This window comes from Bison bison, unplaced genomic scaffold, assembly GCF_000754665.1.
Source record: "Bison bison bison isolate TAMUID 2011002044 unplaced genomic scaffold, Bison_UMD1.0 scf7180017864466, whole genome shotgun sequence".
NCBI lineage: Eukaryota > Metazoa > Chordata > Mammalia > Artiodactyla > Bovidae > Bison > Bison bison.
In genome coordinates, this window is record NW_011495027.1 from 11,972,799 (window position 1) to 11,992,048 (window position 19,250).

General features: G+C 38.7%; 1 protein-coding gene across 2 annotated transcripts in view; it reads right to left on the reverse strand.

Moving 5' to 3' along the window:
• Window positions 1-5,347: 5,347 nt before the first annotated feature.
• ARHGAP29 (Rho GTPase activating protein 29) overlaps window positions 5,348-19,250 on the reverse strand; it is a 75,708-nt gene continuing 61,805 nt past the window's right edge. For both annotated transcript variants that reach the window (XM_010860479.1, XM_010860477.1), the window contains 7 exons: window positions 18,428-18,567; window positions 17,959-18,147; window positions 17,559-17,696; window positions 11,582-11,814; window positions 10,057-10,387; window positions 9,818-9,926; window positions 5,348-7,479 (listed from right to left, as the gene is read on the reverse strand). In XM_010860479.1, coding sequence (XP_010858781.1) covers window positions 6,590-7,479; window positions 9,818-9,926; window positions 10,057-10,387; window positions 11,582-11,814; window positions 17,559-17,696; window positions 17,959-18,147; window positions 18,428-18,567 — 2,030 coding nt within the window. In that variant the 3' untranslated portion in view covers window positions 5,348-6,589. The remainder of the gene's footprint in view (window positions 7,480-9,817; window positions 9,927-10,056; window positions 10,388-11,581; window positions 11,815-17,558; window positions 17,697-17,958; window positions 18,148-18,427; window positions 18,568-19,250) is intronic.

Here is a 19,250-nt window from a genome sequence, read left to right on the forward strand (position 1 = left end):
AACTGATTCAGGCAAGAAGTGTTATTGGACTCAAACTAATTGGGTGACAATCTGATGAGAAAAAGGACACTTACACAGTCTCAAACAATCTTCTCACAAAGTTCTTTTAACTTTTACAATGGAGAAACCTGATAGACACTATCCTAACCAAGTGATCAAAGTTAGTATTATTAGCAATGGGACAACTTGACGTGGTACACTACCTGACATGATATAGTGAAAAGAATACAACACCATTTCTGTGGTATTTCTGGGGGGGAAAATGCATATATCCCGAGTTTAATCATGAGGAAACATCAGATAAACTCAAACTGAGAGACATTTATACAAAGTACTTGGCCTATATTTTTCCAAATTGTCAAGGTCATGAAAGAAAAGACTGAAAAGTTGCTTCATATTGAAGAGGAAAAAAGGACAACTAAAATGTACCATGAAATTCTGGACTGGGTGGGACGCTAGAGCAGAGAGGAACATTATTGGGGCAATCAGCAAAATCTGAGTGTGGTTTGTGGGTTAGAAGTCATGGTGATTTAGTTGCTAAGTCATGTCCATTATTGTGACCCTATGGACTGTAGCTTGCCAGGCTCCTCTGCCCATGGGATTTTCCAGGCAAGAATATTAGAGCTGTTTACCATTTCCATACATCAATGTTAATCTGATTTTGATGGTCATACTATGGTTAGTTATGCAGGAGTATTCTTGTTTTAAAAAAGTATCACTCAAGTAGTATTAATGGGGCATCATTATACAACTTTCAGATGGTTCAAAAATTATATTGGATGGGATCACAATGAATCTATAAATAAGGTAAATGAATATCTTTACAATATTGTGACTTCCAATCCATATATGTTATAAAATGTTATAATATTTAAGATCTCCTTCAATGCCTCTTGATGTAGTCTAAAATTTTTTCCCACAAACATCTTCTGTATATTTTGTTACTTCTTCAAATTTTTAAAATCAAGAACGTATGATTCGATTTGCTTTTGAGACCTCTAGGCAACAAGTCCCTTTCAAGGATCATATCTTTATCTCTGTTGCCAAAAGTAATTTTAAATGTGCACTCAAAGGAATTTTAAATACACATAAATTCTAATTAAGTTCTCAGCATGTTCAGTTCAGTTTCTCAGTCATCTCTGCCTCTTTGTGACCCCATGGACTGCAGCACGCCAGGCCTCCCTGGCCATCACCAACTCCTGGAGTTTACTCAAAATCATGTCCATAGAGCCGGTGATGCCATCCAACCATCTCATCCTCTGTCATCCCCTTCTCCTCCTGCCTTCAATCTTTCCCAGCATCAGGGTCTTTTCCAATGAGTGTTTTTCGCATCAGGTGGCCAAAGTATTGGAGTTTCAGCTTCAGCATCAGTCCTTCCAATGAATATTCAGGATTAATTTCCTTTAGGAATGACTGCTTGGATCTCCTTGCTGTCGAAGGGACTCTCAAGAGTCTTCTCCAACACCACAGTTCAAAAGCATCAATTCTCTGGCGCTCAGCTTTCTTTATAGTCCAATTCTCACATCCATACATGACTACTGGAAAAACCACAGCCTTAACTAGATGGACCTTTGTTGGCAAAGTAATGTCCCTGCTTTTTAATATGCATCTAGGTTGGTCATAGCTTTTCTTCCAAGGAGCAAGTGTCTTCTAATTTCACGGCTGCAGTCACCACCTGCAGTGATTTTGGAGCTCAGAAAAATAAAGTCTCTCACTTTCCACTGTTTCCCCATCTATTTGCCATGAAATGATGGGACCAGATGCCATGATCTTAGTTCTCTGAATGTTAAGGTTTAAGCCAACTTTTTCACTCCCCACTTTCACCAAGAGGCTTTTGAGTTCCTCTTCACTTTCTGCCATAAGGGTGGTGTCATCTGCATATCTGAGGTTATTGATATTTCTCCCAGCAATCTTGATTCCAGCTTGTGCTTCATCCAGTCTGGCCTTTCTCATGATGTACTCTGTATATAAGTTAAATAGGCAGGGTGACAATATACAGCCTTGTTGGACTCCTTTCCCGATTTGGAACCAGTCTGTTGTTCCATATCCAGTTCTAACTGTTGCTTCTTGACCTTACAGATTTCTCAGAAGGCAGGTAAGGTGGTCTGGTATTCCCATCTCTTGAAGAATTTTCCACAGTTTGTTGTAATCCACAGTCAATGGCTTTGGCATAGTCAATAAAGCAGATGTTTTTTCTGGAACTCTCTTGCTTTTTCTATGCTCTAACAGGTGTTGGCAATTTGATCTCTGGTTCCTCTTTGCCTTTACTAAATCCAGCATGAACATCTGGAAGTTCATGGTTCATGTACTGTTGAAGCCTAGCTTGGAGAATTTTGAGCATTATTTTGCTAGTGTGTGAGATGAGTGCAATTGTGTGGTCGTTTGAACATTCTTTGGCATTGCCTTTCTTTGGGATTGGAATGAAAACTGACCTTTTCCAGTCCTGTGGCCACTGCTGAGTTTTCCAGATTTGCTGGCATATTGAGTGCAGCACTTTCACAGCGTCATCTTTTAGGATTTGAAATAGCTCGGCTGAAATTTCCATTACCTCCACTAGCTTTGTTTGTAGTGATGCTTCCTGAGGCCCACCTGACTTTGCATTCCAGGATGTCTGGCTCTATGTGAGTGATCACACTATCGTAAAACAAGTCTATCTAGGGAAGTTATGATCAACCCTTCACAAATGACTTCTTGGAATCTTGAACAGTATGCTTTCCACAAGCTTTCTGGTGGTCTGGCAGCTCTTAAAGGACTCCCAACTCTTCCCTTTTCCCTAGGCTCACATTCTTTCCATGTGACATAAAACAACTTCTAATGAATGACTGCCACCACATTACTGGGTAGCAGAGCATAGTGGATGTTGTAGGTACTCTGGAAACAGCAACATCCCAAGAGATACTTGCTTAATGTCGTAGGAAACCACGAAACATCTACAGGCTGATAGCTTTAGCTGAACAAGATGCCAGAGAGCTCTCAAGGCAGACAGGAGCCAGAAGTGGAACTCGAACTTGTGAGGTTTAAAAATTGAGGGGAAACAGAGAGGCCACTTGTTGATGAAATACTCTTTGGCTTGTCTCAGTAGATTAAAAGAAAATTATGAGTTTATGCCAACAAAGGTCCATCTAGTCAAGGCTATGGTTTTTCCATTGGTCATGTATGGATGTGAGAGTTGGACTGTGAAGAAGGCTGAGTGCCGAAGAATTGATGCTTTTGAACTGTGGTGTTGGAGAAGACTCTTGAGAGTTCCCTGGACTGCAAGGAGATCCAAGCAGTCCATTCTGAAGGAGATCAGCCCTGGGATTTCTTTGGAAGGAATGATGCTAAAGCTGAAACTCCAGTACTCTGGCTACCTCATGCGAAGAGCTGACTCATTGGAAAAGACTTTGATGCTGGGAGGGATGGGGGGCAGGAGAAGGGGACGACAGAGGATGAGATAGCTGGATGGCATCACTGACTCGATGGATGTTAGTGTGAGTGAACTCCGGGAGTTGGTGATGGACAGGGAGGCCTGGCGTACTGCGATTCATGGAATCGCAGAGAGTCGGACACGACTGAGCAAATGAAATGAATGAATGAGCTTATGCAGTAATAAGGAATAAGCCTGCCAATGCAGGAGACGCAACAGACCGGGGTTCGATCCCTGGGCCAGGAAGTTCCCCTGGAGGAGGAGATGGCAACCCACTCCAGTATTCTTGCCTGGAAAATCCAAGGACAGAGGAGCCGGGTGGACTACAGTCCACGGGGTCTCAAAGGGTCGGACACAACTGAGCAAGAATTTAAAAGTACATTTTCTACTGAGTGAAAGGTCACCAGCTGGTATTCCTTAAACAAATGTGGTGGAAGGCACAGGTTACTCATGATATTCCATTTCCAGAATTGGTATGCTGTATCTGCTTTGTGCTCCTTAGGAAAAAAGATAAAAGAGTTGAAAACCTGGATGCAATTTTCCTAGTAGTTTCTAGTAGGATTAGCCTAAGGGAGATCCCACCTGAGAACTTTATCCCGTGGTGGTGGTGTTGCCTAGGCACTAAGCTGTGTCTGACTCTTTTGTGATCCCATGGACTGTATCCCACCAGGCTCCTTTGCCAGTGGGCTTTCCCAGGAAAGAATACTGGAGCGGGTTGCCATTTCCTTTTCCAGGGCATCCTCCCAACCCAGGGATTGAACCTGCATCTCTTACACTGGCAGGTGGATTCTTTACCACTGAGCCACCAGGGAAGCAACCTGTGGTGTACACTACTCTTCTTTTTATCTGGTCCACAAAGGGAAAATAAAGAAGATAACTTAGTGTTGAGATGTGAATTAGGGGGGGTTATAGGCTAAAGGGAAAATTTTAAAAATAAACATAAAACTCTATGAACATTATGAAAAAATTATGAATAAAAAGTCTAAAAATTTTAAAAGCACATTTTCTAAGTCACAAAATGAAATGATGAGAAAATTCTAGACATGGACAGTGGTTATGGTTGCAGAACAACATGAGTGTACTTAATGCCACTGAACTGTACACTTAACACTTGGTAAAATGGTAAATTCTATGTTACGCAGGCTACTACTGCTGCTGCTAAGCTGTTTCAATCGTGTCCGACTCTGTGCGACCCCATAGACGGCAGCCCATCAGGATCCCCCATCCCTGGGATTCTCCAGGCAAGAGTACTGGAGTGGGGTGCCATTGCCTTCTCCGAATATGTTATGCATATTCTACCACTCCAGGCAAGAGTACTGGAGTGGGGTGCCATTGCCTTCTCTGAATATGTTGTACATATTCTACCACAATTCAAATTTTTCAAAGGTGCATTTTCTATTGTTAAACGCTACCTGATATTACTAAGTAATTATGCAGTGAAGAATGCCAATGTTACATCATGATCTGATTGCCCTGTGTTTGAGACCTGACTTCAACTTTTATGTCTGTAGAACCCAGAGTATATTTAAACATCAGTTTCATATCTGTAACATGGGAATAATAAAGTACTTACCTACCCATTATAAGCTGCTGTAAACTTGAAATAATTTACATGGAACTCAGCAGAGTTCATAGCACGCAGAAAGAACTCAACAAATATTGGCTCTTATGTTTTTTTAGGTTTTCATACCAACACAATTCTACATTTTTAAAACAATTAGGACTACAAACAAGGCTCCAGTACAAAAGGGTGGGTAATTCTTTATCCCTGGTCCTTAATGTTATATAAAACTATAAAACAACTTCCCATAAAACGCACTCCATGCTGCAGTCAAAGGACATATGAGTTCCAAGTGTTTACCACTAAGCCAATGGTTAATAAACCTCAAAGTCTCACACCCTAAGTGGGAACAATTTCACAGAAACCACAAGAACTTGAAATAACTTAACAGGTTAATATATATATTTTTATCAAGTATAACATGGTCATATAAAAGCACTTGTTACAAATATAACTCACACATACAAAAAGAGGCTATTTTATTTTTTATCCCTTTTATATCCTATTTTATGCAAAATGACAAAACCAAGAAACTAACAGAACTGAGCTAGTTCTAAAAAACTGGGAAATATAAATGAAATATAACCAGTCATCTACACTCCCTCTCAAATTCCAAACAATGAGGCCTATTGAACTATACTCTTAGAATCAACTTTAAATCTCTGTATGATTCACCTGAATCATACATGGTCAATAGTTATAAATCCAGGTAGAAAAAGCACATAAAATTATTCACAAGTGAAAACACTTCAAACAAAAGAAATGTTTTAAAAAAAAATCCAGATAATATTAAAAGGAAATACACTGAATTTTAAAACATTGTTTTGGACTATTATATAAAATACCAAAAGGTTCAGAACTGTTGAACAAAAGTTTATGCAGAACAAAGCCAAGAAGTGAAAAATTATTAAATGTGTACTATCTAAAACCAAATAAGACATGACTGAACTATACAATTTAGAAACATGTTTAAATGCAGTTTCTTTGTACAGTTAAACTGGCTACCACATGCAAAATTTGGCAATTAATTAAAATGGAATTAAATACAGATTTGCAAGCCTTTTGGCCATGATGTAAATATGAAAAAGTTAAGTGAATCACCAATTGGAAAATAAAAGGTTACACACTTACCATAAAAGCATAAATGGTCAAAGATACACTATAAAATTGTGTGAAAAAAATAATCATACCAAATAAAGATCTTTCAAGAACTTGCACTCAGAAACATTCCTTTTATAAATAAGCACACAGTTTCAACTTCAAAAAAATAAAGCTGATTTCCCTCAATTGCACCTATTAGTTGAGAGCTATAGCATATATTAGGGATGCACTTAAATGGACCATTTTATGGGGAATCAACTGAACTTTAAAAAAATTTTAGAGTATATTTATTCACAACTTCAAAAATACATATAATTCCAGTGAGGCACAGGTGGGCCCTATCAAAACATTCTGCCATTCAACAAAATTGACACAGGATAACACAATACAATGACAAAAAGCTAACTCCACAATTTGGCAATCCTATACAAGAGAGGCCCTGGCAAAAATTTCTTTCAGAAGACAAATACAATACCACAAAACAAAACAACAAAAAGAGAAAAAACTGAACTCTGACAATCCTACACAAACTGTGGGATTTCATCTTCAAGGTCTTCAAACTGCTGCATTCGTTTCAGCCTTGGTCTCTGACACGCCGTGGGTACGTCAGGCTGGTCTCGTTCTTCAGCCTTCTCTTCAGGCCTACTAACTGGGTGCACAGGCCCAGCCGAGGCATTTTCAGACCCTGGAACTGATTTCAGCACGTGCTCCTGGGGAGCATGCGTTGTGCCAGGGGGCACGGCTACGGAGGGTGTCACCGGTTTCTCCTCATCCCCTCTCCCACTAGCAGCAGGAGCAGGTGGTTTATAAAATGTTGTCCAGTGCTGGGGCTGCAGTGTCCTGGGTGTTCTGACAGAAGCAGGAGGGCAGGAGTCAGAGGACCGTCTCTCCGACACCTGTCTTGTTGACCTGACAGGTTCTGTGTATGGCTTACTGGGCTGGGTGATGCTGACAGGGTGGTCCCCGCTGCTCCTGATGTTCAGTGCCACACCTCTTTCCTGGAATGCACTGGGCACAATCATTCCAGTCTTTGCAGTGTGGTCATTTTGTTCATACTGTTTATCCCTAGTTTTTTGTAGAGTCTGCTGATCAAAGCCATCAAATTTAGAACAAACAACAGTTGGGGAGTCTTTTCTATTAACTCCTTCAAAGACAGGATTCTTGCAAAGCTTGTCTGAATTTACATTTCCCATATTTCTGCCATTTCTCTCAGTAGGAGAGCTAGCAAGAAGTAGTAGTCTGTCTATAGGCAAACTTACAGGCCTAATCCTGGTCCTTGGAAGATGCCTCTCAACACCATTTATTTCCCTATCGGACTTCAGAGTAGGCAGCTTGGAGGTTTTACAAGCATCTTCTGTCTTTCTTGATGCTGACTCAAGTTCTTGGTCTACAAGCAAACGCCCTTTGTTGTCTGTAAAAGAAGAGATTCATTTAAAAATCAAACTTTATGGTACACAGTTAACAAGAGTATCAAAACGAGTTAGAGATGAACACCCTCTCAAAACACGAGTCTTCATGTATTTTCTCCATGTTATTTTTTAGTTTTCTAGGCAGAGGAGTAAAATACTCATAAAATATTAAATGTACACTTTGATTTTAAAATGTTAGAAGTCTATATTTATTTAAATAAATATAATAAATAGCTACAAAATTCATTGCAGGTTGTGGGAAAAAACACCCTTGCTGATGTATAACAGCTTATGTGCTATGTATGAACAAGTAAGTGAAGTGAAATGAAAGTCACTCAGTTGTGTGTCTGACTCTTTGTGACTGCCAGAATACTGGAGTGGGGAGCCTTTCCCTTCTCCAGGGGATCTTTCCAACCCAGGGATTGAACCCAGGTCGTCTGCATTGCCAGGTGAATTCTTTACCAGCTGAGCCACAAGGGAAGCCCATGATTAAGTAAGTGCTGGCTAAAAGGGTTGTCATGATTTCAACAGGCTGATATTGGTGTGTTACCCTCAGAAAAGTTACACCAATTTACATGCCAACCAAATATAAGTATACTCTGAATCCCAAGGCTTTTGCCAACTCCATCTGCTTTTCACAGTTATACTCAACCCACAGTGAGAACGTATTATATTAAATGCCTTAGAGGCCCTTGTATGATCAATTAATAAATGGACTATAATATTCATCCTGATTAAAATTGAATAGTTTTAAGTGGAAAATGCCATTCTCCCTATTTACTGTTCACTTCCAGATGTACTTCTCTCTCTCTTTCTATCAAGTCTGGACCCATGGTCCATGTTTTCTCAAACTAGAATCCTGAACTTTTTCAAATCCTGTCCTTTTTTTGCAGCATCTCCCCTAAAACATCCTGGTTTCTGGTAAATTCCAGCCCTCTGTTCATGCTCCTCTTCTGAGGAGTGGTTTGTAGACAGGAGCCCATCAGAATGACTTAACAATTATCACCTCATCTGACCTTCCTCCATAGCTCCTTACTGTGAACCTCTCTTCCCTGGGCTTCCAGGGCAATGGTCTCTCATTTTGATTTCCCAGGTCCTCCCCCCAGGTATATAGAACATCCTAAAGGACATTTTGCAAACCACTGCAGGCACCAAAGTGCATTCTTAAGTTCTAAGGGAAAAAACTACAGTGTAATGGATAAGAGTGCAGACTCTGAAGCCCAGCATCTGGATTTAGCTCAGCTCTCCCCCTTTTGCACTGGGCAAGGCAATCTTGCTGTCCCTCAGTGTCTTCACCTGTCAAAAGGAATCATACTTGTATCTTTGATGGTATGTGGCCTAAATGATCTAATCATGAAAAGTGTTCATTTATCTAGTATATAAATGAAGTGGTACAGGCACTAAAAACAATGACATTCCTAACTGGGAACCCTAGACAATGGAATAGTGAAATTATCATGAACATAGGTTCAAATACTGAACAATCAATTAGGGGCATGACCTCTGGCACTATTTAACCTCTCTCAGATTATTAGGTTATGGGTTGAAAGGGGTTAATACTATCTATACTATAACACAGAACTGTTTCTGAGATCAAATTGGATAAACAGAATCAAACAATAAGAACAGTGCCTGGCACAGAGCAGGCTCCCTTGCTTTTCAGATCTTGTCAGGCTATGATCATTAATATTTAATTACAGATCAAATTTAACATATATGACTACATTTAAAAACCCTGCAAGTTCGCTTTAGTGATGTACAGAATTACAGTAATAAATGAAAGCCTTTCCACAAATGGATGCCACCAATCACTACAACTAAAATTATATACAGTGAATGACTACAGACAAGGAAATAAAAAAAAAATATCATGTGTGCTCAATGTGTTAATGACAGGTGATATGAAAAGGCATTTGAAAAAATTTTTTCTGAGTTTTTTGAGTCTAAAATTTTTGAATTTGAGGAGTCTAAGTGATTCCTTACAAGTCGTAAGATCAATACAATGATCTATGGTTACAAAAGATGCTAATGAATCATCATACTACTCAAAACATTTCTGCGTTCTTGACATACATTAATGGCAAAAAAAAAAAAAAATTTCAGAAAGAGCACAAAACACACCTGTGAACTCTAAGATGTCTTTTTATAAGGATTACTGAAAAGAATGGCATTCATATAGACACAAGGTACACTAAAAGGCATTCTTAATGTCTGGGAAAGATGCACTACTAAAGAACTTTCTCCCTCTGACTTCTTTCAACTTCACTCACCTTGGCTTTTAATCATGGTTTACTGGGACAGTTTTAAGTCAGTAAGCATGCATTTTACATGGCCACTCACCAATGAGATATGCATCACATTTTTCTAATGCATTTTGCTTTCGCTCTGATTCCTCAAATGATGGAGTGGATTCAAAACTTTTGCATTCACTATCCGTAGTTTGGATATCCTGTTGATAGAAGAAAGTTTTTAAACTTGAAGAAGCAAAACACACTTCAAAATAAACAGTTCAAAGATTTTCAACTTATAACATTACACTTTACAAAGTTCCAACATAATTCCATATGAGCAAAACTCACTTCTTTTGAAGAGAAAAACAATGACTTCATAGAACGTTCTGGATCTCTTTCTTCTGGTGATAACAGAGACTTTGGAAGATAGCCTGGGTCAACCTGAGGTGCGATGCCACCTGCACTACCTACAGCCGAATCCTGTGGCTGCAGGGACCCATCGAAGATCTTCTGTGAGTAGGTAATGAGGAACTCTACCAACCGTGCTTGATTTGAATAGTCAGCAAGAGAGGAGATGGTGATCGGAGCCGTTGTGGGCCTCGGCCTAAGGAGACTTGGTCCGAATATCACACCCAAGTTTCTGGAGTTCATTTTGTTTTCTTCTGAATGATCTACAACTCTGCGACGCAGAACACATAAAGCTGTATTAGATTTCCTTGATGGCAGTTTATTATGGGATGGGAAAGGTGGAGGAAAAATGGGTTGAAATCTAGGAAAAGGATCTATTTATTTGCTTAAATATTGACCACACAGCAAGCTGGGTTTCACGGTATTAGGATTAAATATAAATAAGTAGAAGGAATCAGTATAGTTTTACCAGCAGAAAAACAAAAATACCCCTAAATGCTGCTCCTATCTTAGTAAATATGTATGACATCCTCCCAGGTACCTATGGTGGAAACTCTACCTCACTGCCCACAGCTAGTCCTCAAGCCTAGCTGATCCTAAAGATCTCTCTGCTGCTCCACTGCCATTCCCACTGCTCTGGCCTTACTTCAAGTTCTCATCACCTTTTATTTCTCTGACTATTCAAGGAGATCTGAATTGAAGTAATTAAGTACCTCCCCTCCAAGCCATTCTCGATACAGCTGCTAGAAAGACCTAACAGGCAAACTTGACCATGTTAAATTCCTGGCCCCAAATCCTTCAGTGAGTACAGAAAGAAGACAGTCAATTAATCTGCCAGGCATGTATGACTTTACCAGGACTCCACCTTGCTCACTTTGTGCTACTGCTTGCTAGACTGTGGCCGAACTGAACTTCTTTTATGTCCCCTAAAGCAAAGCGTTCTCCTGTGTCTCTGCCTGGACTGCCCTTTTGCACATCAGCAAACCGTTCTTCAAGTCTGGCTCAGGGTTACCGTCTCTGATTCACGACCCCCTCCCCCATGCTCCTCTGCATGCTAAGCGAAGTACCCTCAGAATGAGAATGACACTGCAGTGCACTTCTGTGCAGGTCTGCCGCTCAAGCTCACAGCAGGACACATGAAAGAAACCTGACATCTGCATCCTTATTTCCCCAGCCAGAGCCTGGCACAGAACAGGCATCTGACAGAAAGATGTTGGTTCCAAGAACATATATTAAGTGTCTCCCTTTCCCTCATACATATTAGAAATGAAATATTCAGTCAAAAAACAATACCACAAGAATGTGAAATGTACTTACTACTGAGCTGTACACTTAAAAATGGCTAAAAGGGTAAATTTTTGTTATGTGTATTTTACCACAATTAAAAAAATAAACCATAAAAGCAAAACCAAAAAAACTGACCCATTATCCACCCATTAACGCCTGTCTTATTCAAAGTTCTTACCGCTTAAGATGAACTATGAGGTAATGAAGGCTGTTAAAATTTGATGCTGGCAATTGTCTTAGAAGGTCCTTGCTTTTTAGGAGGATTCGGCTTATTTCTATAGATGAACTTGGCCATTTTTTGTCCTCAGGGTTATCCTTTTTCATCTCCTGTTCTTCATTTACATGTTGGATTTCTATTGCAAGGTCTATAAATTCCTTGTACAATCGAAATAAAATAAATGGTTCTGGCAGCTAAAGAGATAAAATTATATTAGAAATATCATTCTTTTCATGTTTTTCACTGTTAATAATTTACTGAATAGCTACTGAGTGGTTTAGCACATCCTTTTTAGGTAACAGGACTTAAGGTCAATCCACAGTTAGAAATGTACGTAATGTCTCATCACAAGGAAAAATACTTTTTTCTATTTCTTTAACCTTGTATCTATATATGATGGATTTCACTAAACTTATTGTGATAATCGTCTCATGATGTATGTCAGTCAAACTGTTATGCTGTACAGCTTAAACTTATACAGTGCTGTATGTCAGTTATATCTCAATACAACCAGAAGAAAAAAAATTAAACTCTAGAACAAGAAAAAAAGAAATGTATGTATGCTTGCTAGGTGTGATCTATAAAGTGAATCTGACATCACCATAAGTATATCCATATTAAAAATGAGTTAACTAGTAAACAAGTAAAACTCTAAACCTAAAGCTGCATTATGGGATTTTAAAACTGATACTCTATACCAATTACATTCAAGACTGCCCCAAAGTCAGCATGATCTTCAGCTATCTTATTGAAAAAAATCCAGGATAATGTACAATATATATCAAATTAAATAGAAAAAACTTATTTTCTGTTTGTATGGGAGACAGAACAAAATGCTATAAGGTCCTTGTGTTTTACCTGGACCTGACTGAAGATTAGCAAAAGACAATATGACTTAACAAGAAGACACTGCCAACATTTTATCTAATTTTTAAATACCACTTTAACTGCCAATAAGCAGATCAAAAGAAGTTCCTCTCTCAAACTGTCCATAGGCATACCACCTTTATCCGTCTACTGGCATAACTGATTTCAAGGATTGCACTGCGTGGTGATAAAATATACAACATCTCTTTTGCTAGGTGATGTCTTACACTATCTGTGGTGAGGTTGGCACCTACTTCTCCAGCTTCCCCTGATGGTCCCAAAGAGGGCATCAAGATCAATTTCTACCTCTACCATTTTGGGATCTGAAGAAGGTCATTCTTGGAGCTTCAGATTTCCCACATAGTACTGAGTAAAATAAAGGCTATTCTCTTAATACTGTAAGAACTGACCATGGCTTTCCACACTAAAGCTTTGGTCCCATAGTATTCCTAGCACAGAACTAGAGCTGGTATGTTGTTGCTGTTTAGCTGCCAAGTCACGTCCAACTCTTTACAACCCCCATGGACTGTAGCCTGCCAGGCTCTTCTGTCCATGGGGTTTCCCAGGCGAGAATATTGCAGTGGGTTGCCATTTCCTTCTCTAGGGGATCTTTTTGACTCAGGGATTGAATCCTTATCTCTGGCATCTTCTGCACTGGCAAATGGATTCTTTACCACTGAGCCACCCAGGAAGACCAAAAGCTGGTAGTATTTGACCCCATTTATTTCCTCTCCCTGACTGACTAGAAGAAATAAAGGATGATTCATTGTGAGATTAAGTTATTTGAAAATACTGTCTCCATTTCTCCGTTGAGAATCATATAAAATGTGGTTAAAGATATATCAATAGTTTCATGGGCTAACATGGTACATTCAACATTTGTACCTAATTTCTTTCCTTTCTACAATCCCACTGACATACAGTTAAGCCCACAGGACTGGGAGAACAGGGATGGAGACAAAAAACATTTTGCAAGCTGAAGAGGACATAAACATGTGCTGACTTAGCACTCCTAAGAAAGCTAAAATTCTAAACAGAGAATCAACATGATTTACCGGATCCTAAGGAGACTCTGCCTCTTGAGAAATCTGTATGCAGGTCAGGAAGCAACAGTTAGAACTGGACATGGAACAACAGACTGGTTCCAAATCAGGAAAGGAATATGTCAAGGCTATATATTGTCACCCTGCTTATTTAACTTATATACAGAGTACATCATGAGAAACGCTGGGCTGGATGAAGCACAAGATGGAATCAAGATTGCTGGGAGAAATATCAATAACCTCAGATGTGCAGATGACACCACCCTTATGGCAGAAAGCGAAGAACTAAAGAGCCTCTTGATGAAAGTGAAAGTGGAGAGTGAAAAAGTTGGCTTAAAATTCAGAAAACTAAGATCATGGCATCTGATCTCATCACTTCATTGCAAATAGTTGGGAAAACAGTGGAAACATTGTCAGACTATTTTTTTGGGCTCCAAAATCACTGCAGATGGTGACTGCAGCCATGAAATTAAAAGACACTTGCTCCTTGGAAGAAAAGCTATGACCAACCTAGACAGTGTATTAAAAAGCAGGGACATTACTTTGCCAACAAAGGTCCGTCTAGTTGAAGCTTTGGTTTTTCCAGTAGTCATGTATGGATGTGAAAGTTGGACTATAAAGAAAGCTGAATGCCAAAGAATTGATGCTTTTGAACTGTGGTGTTGGAGAAGACTCTTGAGAGTCCCTTGGACTGCAAGGAGATCCAACCAGTACATCCTAAAAGAAATCAGTCCTGACTATTCCTTGGAAGGACTGATGCTGAAGTTGACACTCCAATACTTTGGCCACCTGATGTGAAGAGCTGACTCATGTGAAAAGACCCTGATGCTGGGAAAGATTGAAGACGGGAGAAGAAGGGGATGACAAAGAATGAGATGGTTGGATGGCATCACCGACCCTGTGGACATGATTTTGAGTAAACTTCGGGAGTTGGTGATGGACAGGGAGGCCTGGCGTGCTGCAGTCATTGGGGTCGCAAAGAGTCAGAGATGACTGAGCTGAACTGAAGGAGATTCAGGGATTGTTAGACTAGGTCCTCTAATTTGGGGGAAGTGTGAGCTATCCAAAAAGCATTAGAATTCTAGATCTTTATCCCTAGTCCATGCTCCTAAGCAACCCCAGAAGTCTGGAAATTTCTTCTCTGGGCAGTGTAAAACAGAGGGTCTCTGGAAGGGTAATGCCAAGCATAAGGAACAGGTGGGTAACTATCTTAAATAAGGATTTAGTGACTGTATGCCTGCTGAACCCTTCTTACCTAACTAGGATCCCAGAGTTATGGAATCATACCTGTAGGCAGGGAAAGACTCTTCTCTGTGCTATTAGATTAGCCCACAAGCAGAGACCTAGACATACCAATGTCAGGTGTTTCCCAAACAGTCCTCTTAGATAACGCTACACTCACTACAGTAAAGTTCAAAATCTTCAAGTCTTCATGTATTCAAGAGTTTCCAGACAGTAGCACAGGGAACCATATCCAATATTCTGGGATAAACCATAATGGAAAAAAATATTAAAAGAATATATATATATATATATGTAAAAAAGGAATCACTTTGCAGAAATTAATACAACACTGTAGATCAATGATAGTTCAATAAAATCTTAAAAATAGTTTACAATTAAAAAAGCTTCCAGAGAGATTTCAGTTCCCAAAGCTTTCATTTTAAAGAGAAAACTATAGAAGACAGAAATGAAAATAGGAAAAAACCAACTCGAAGGCCTACAACTCTGCTGTCAATATTGTGGCTGCTAGTCATATATGGCTACTGAGCAGTGGACATGTGGCTGTTCCAAACTGACATGTGCTCTAAGTGAAAAATACATACCAGATTTCAAAGACCCAGTAAACCCCAGAAAAGGTAAATATTTCATTAATTATTTAAAATTACTGATTAGATGCTCAGATGCTTTCCATTTGTTAAATGAAATATTAAAATTTAACTTCACTGTTTCTTTTTATGTGGCTACTAGGAAATTAAATATTATATACAAAGCTCACATTATATTTCTATAGGACAGGGCTAGAAGCTGAGACAAGAAAAAATTCTTTAAAAAAATATGAATATTTCAGGTAGAAGAAATACAGCATTCAATAAAATAAAAAGAATGTTATAAAAGGGACAGAAAACTAGAATTCTTGGAAATTAAAACATGATCTCAGAAATGAAATAGTTTACAGTAAGAATGGAAGATAAAGCTGAGGGAATTTTTTAGACAGAATTAAAAGAAAACAAAAACGAAAGAATAGGGAAAAGGGAAGGAAGCTAGAGAACCAATACAAGTTGCATCCAAATATAAGTTCCAGAAAAAAACACAGAGAAAACAGAGGGGAGCAATAGAGCAAGGAAATTAAAGTTCCACGAACTAAAGGACAAGTAAGCAGAATGACAGAAACTGTGGAGTGCCTGAAAGAGTGGATGAAAATACACCCACATCAAGGCATAGGCTGTGGAATTTGAAGATAGTAGATAGCAAAAGATTCTACAAGTTTTCAGAGAGAAAACAACAGGCTACATATAAATAAATAGTCAGGAATGAGAAGGATTTTAGGCTTCAAAGAAAACAATAAAAAAACAAATGCCTTCAAATTTCCAAAGAAAAATAATTTCCAGCCTAGAATATTATAACCTTCCTTACCTCCCACTCTTCCATTCTTATTCAAGGAAGCAAAGTAAAGACATTTACAGATAAAACAGTTTCAAATGTTTAGTTAGTCCACTTTGCTCCAGATGGCCCTGACCAAAACAGGAGAATAAAAAACAAGAAGACATGACACAGAAGACAGGTGTTCTCACAGAAGAGAGTGGAGAAGAGAGACTCCAGGATGACAGCTCTTCCCATATGAAAAAGGACCCAGAAGAACAGAGCTCCTGAGATGGACACATAGAGGACCAACATTACTATGCTTTCTGCAATTGTCTTCATTTTCACTCAAGGACAGAGCTTTACCCAAGGACAGAATGCAGCTGGCCCTGGCCCAGATCTTTTGAACTTGGCTTATCATGACAAAGTGCTGATTGTTCCCGCAACCCTTCCATGAGCTGCTGCCTGAGACATTATGGCCACTTAATCCACCCACAGCAGCATTTTCTTCAGACCTACTCCTAAAACATGCGAGTACAAGAGTGAGCACAGAAAAAGAAAATATAAAGCACTTCACTGCTGACCACATTCCTGCTGAACTTGCAGTACTAAGCTTATAGGAGAGCCCTGACTGATGCCCCAACCATAGTGAACTTCATCTTCCCTGAATGCATTCACACCTTGATCACTAACCTCCCCCAACAGCTATTCTAAAATACCAATGAAACTAAAGCCAAACCACTACTGAATCCTTCATATAACAGTGTGAATAGTAAACTTTCCTTAAACAGCTAGATTTATGCTTTCTACTCAGTTTTCAAGAACTTGATACATTCTGTTGTATGTATATTGTGAGGCTTCCCTCGTGGCTCAGTTGGTAAAGAATCTGCCTTCAATGCAGGAGACCTAGGTTTGATCCCTGGATTGGGAAGATGCCCCTTGGAGAAGGAAATGGCAACCCACTCCAGTATTCTTGCTTGGGAAATTCCACGGGCAGAGCAGCCTGGAGGGCTACAGTCCATGGGGTTGCAAGAGTTGGACACAACTTAGTGGCTAAACCACTATTCTTAAATATATGAACAATATTTAGGAATACACAACAGGTACTAAAACAGTTAAGAAAAGACAGGGAGGTATTAACACTGTTATGAAACACCACTGGGTAGAGCTGTGGGCTGCAACTGTGGAGTGGCATATAGGGGCCTTCAACAAAGTATAAGAATGTTCTATTATAAGGACCTAAGTGATGGAAAATGAAGATTTTTATTATTATGGGTCTTTAAATTGTACATACATTTTATACACTCTTTGATCTGTACTTTAATAATTGGAAAATATTGATATGGTTTATATCAATGAAAAATGTTCGCAGCAAACATTATCAGCAAATTGCAAATTATATTTTTGCTCTATTTAATGGTAAGTTTCAATGGTAAAAACTTTACCTGTCGAAGGTATAATTTTAAGACATCACAGATATCATGTGAGCTAAATTCTGAAATGTCTACCAAGTGCATTCCATTTTCCAAGGCTTGACACAGTTTTTCAGTTTTGATTTTGTTCCCACATACACGATAAATTCCCTTGAGAAAAGAGAAAAAAATTTTGCAAAAAATTCTGCTTCAGTACAAATGGTTAAATGCATATAGCTAAATATACTTTGATTCTTACTAATATTTTAGGAAGAAAACTAGGACCAAATGAGGTAATATTTTTCAAATAAATCTGAATAAATTCAGTTACTTAGTAAAAACTGAGAGCATTGTTCTCCTTTAGTGTATCCTTATGATTAGAACAAATCACATTTATGCTTTAAAAGTATTAACTTTAAAAATTATAATGTACCTGTAGACTCAAGGCTCTATTTTCGATCTCTGAGGCACACATTTTGAGTACAAAAGGGATGCCATCTGGTTCCTTTTTTGCAACTTGTGTGAACTCTGCTCCAAATAAGTGGATTTTCCCCATAAGTTTCTGATGACCACAAATGATGACTAAATTTTCCAAACACTTTCGGTGACAAACAAGGAGACACTACAAGAAAATGACAGTTTAAAATGGTGAACTCACCTTAAATCTGTTCACAAAAGGACAAACTACAGGTAGAGTGATAAATAACAAAAATGAGTTTAAAAGGTATTACTTGGGTTTGAAATACATTTGATAGCAAAATAAAATATAAAATTATAGAAGGAACACTGTGGTTCAATTTTTTTAAAATACATTTGCAAAAGATCTTAATTGCAAAATTAATAACAAAAAAGTATAAAGCAAAAAGGATAAAAGGGCTAATATAATTCCAGAAAGATCTTACCTCTTCACATTCAACACCATGGAATACCACAATGCCTTCACAATCCCTGCACTTGGTGGGGGATCTCAGTTTGCGAAATTTGTGAGTGAGAGCTGCCTTTGACATCAACGTTTTCTTAAATGTTCCAAGAGAATTGGGTCCTTCCAACAGAAGCAGGGTTGTATACAAGAATGGTTAGCAGGACAGAAAAAATTATACCACATGATACTACACTTTAAAAGATTTTTAAATAAGATTACAAAAAGTTATGACTTTTAGTCTGTAACATCAAAATAAGCATCCAATGTACAGATCCCTTATCAGGTACACATTCATCAAACATTTAAGCTATGAGTAAAAATCATCATCAAACCAATAACATACTTCTAAAATATCATGGCACAAGGTTTCCAGAATTATAAAATTTACAGTTTAACATGATCTTCATTTCACAGGAGCCATTACATTCTCGGAGAAGGACCTTATAAAGTTTGGAAGAAAACTAGCTCTACGAGTTTAGTGTGTCAGGATTATTTGCATTAAAGATAACGCTATTTTTGATTTATTACAAAATTACAGGTGACGGAATTCCAGTTGAGCTATTCCAAATCCTGAAAGATGATGCTGTGAAAGTGCTGCACTCAATATGCCAGCAAATTTGGAAAACTTAGCAGTGGCCACAGGACTGGAAAAGGTCAGTTTTCATTCCAATCCCAAAGAAAGGCAATGCCAAAGAATGTTCAAACTACCGCACAATTGCACTCATCTCACACGCTAGTAAAGTAATGCTCAAAATTCTCCAAGCCAGGCTTCAGCAGTATGTGAACCTGAACTTCCTGATGTT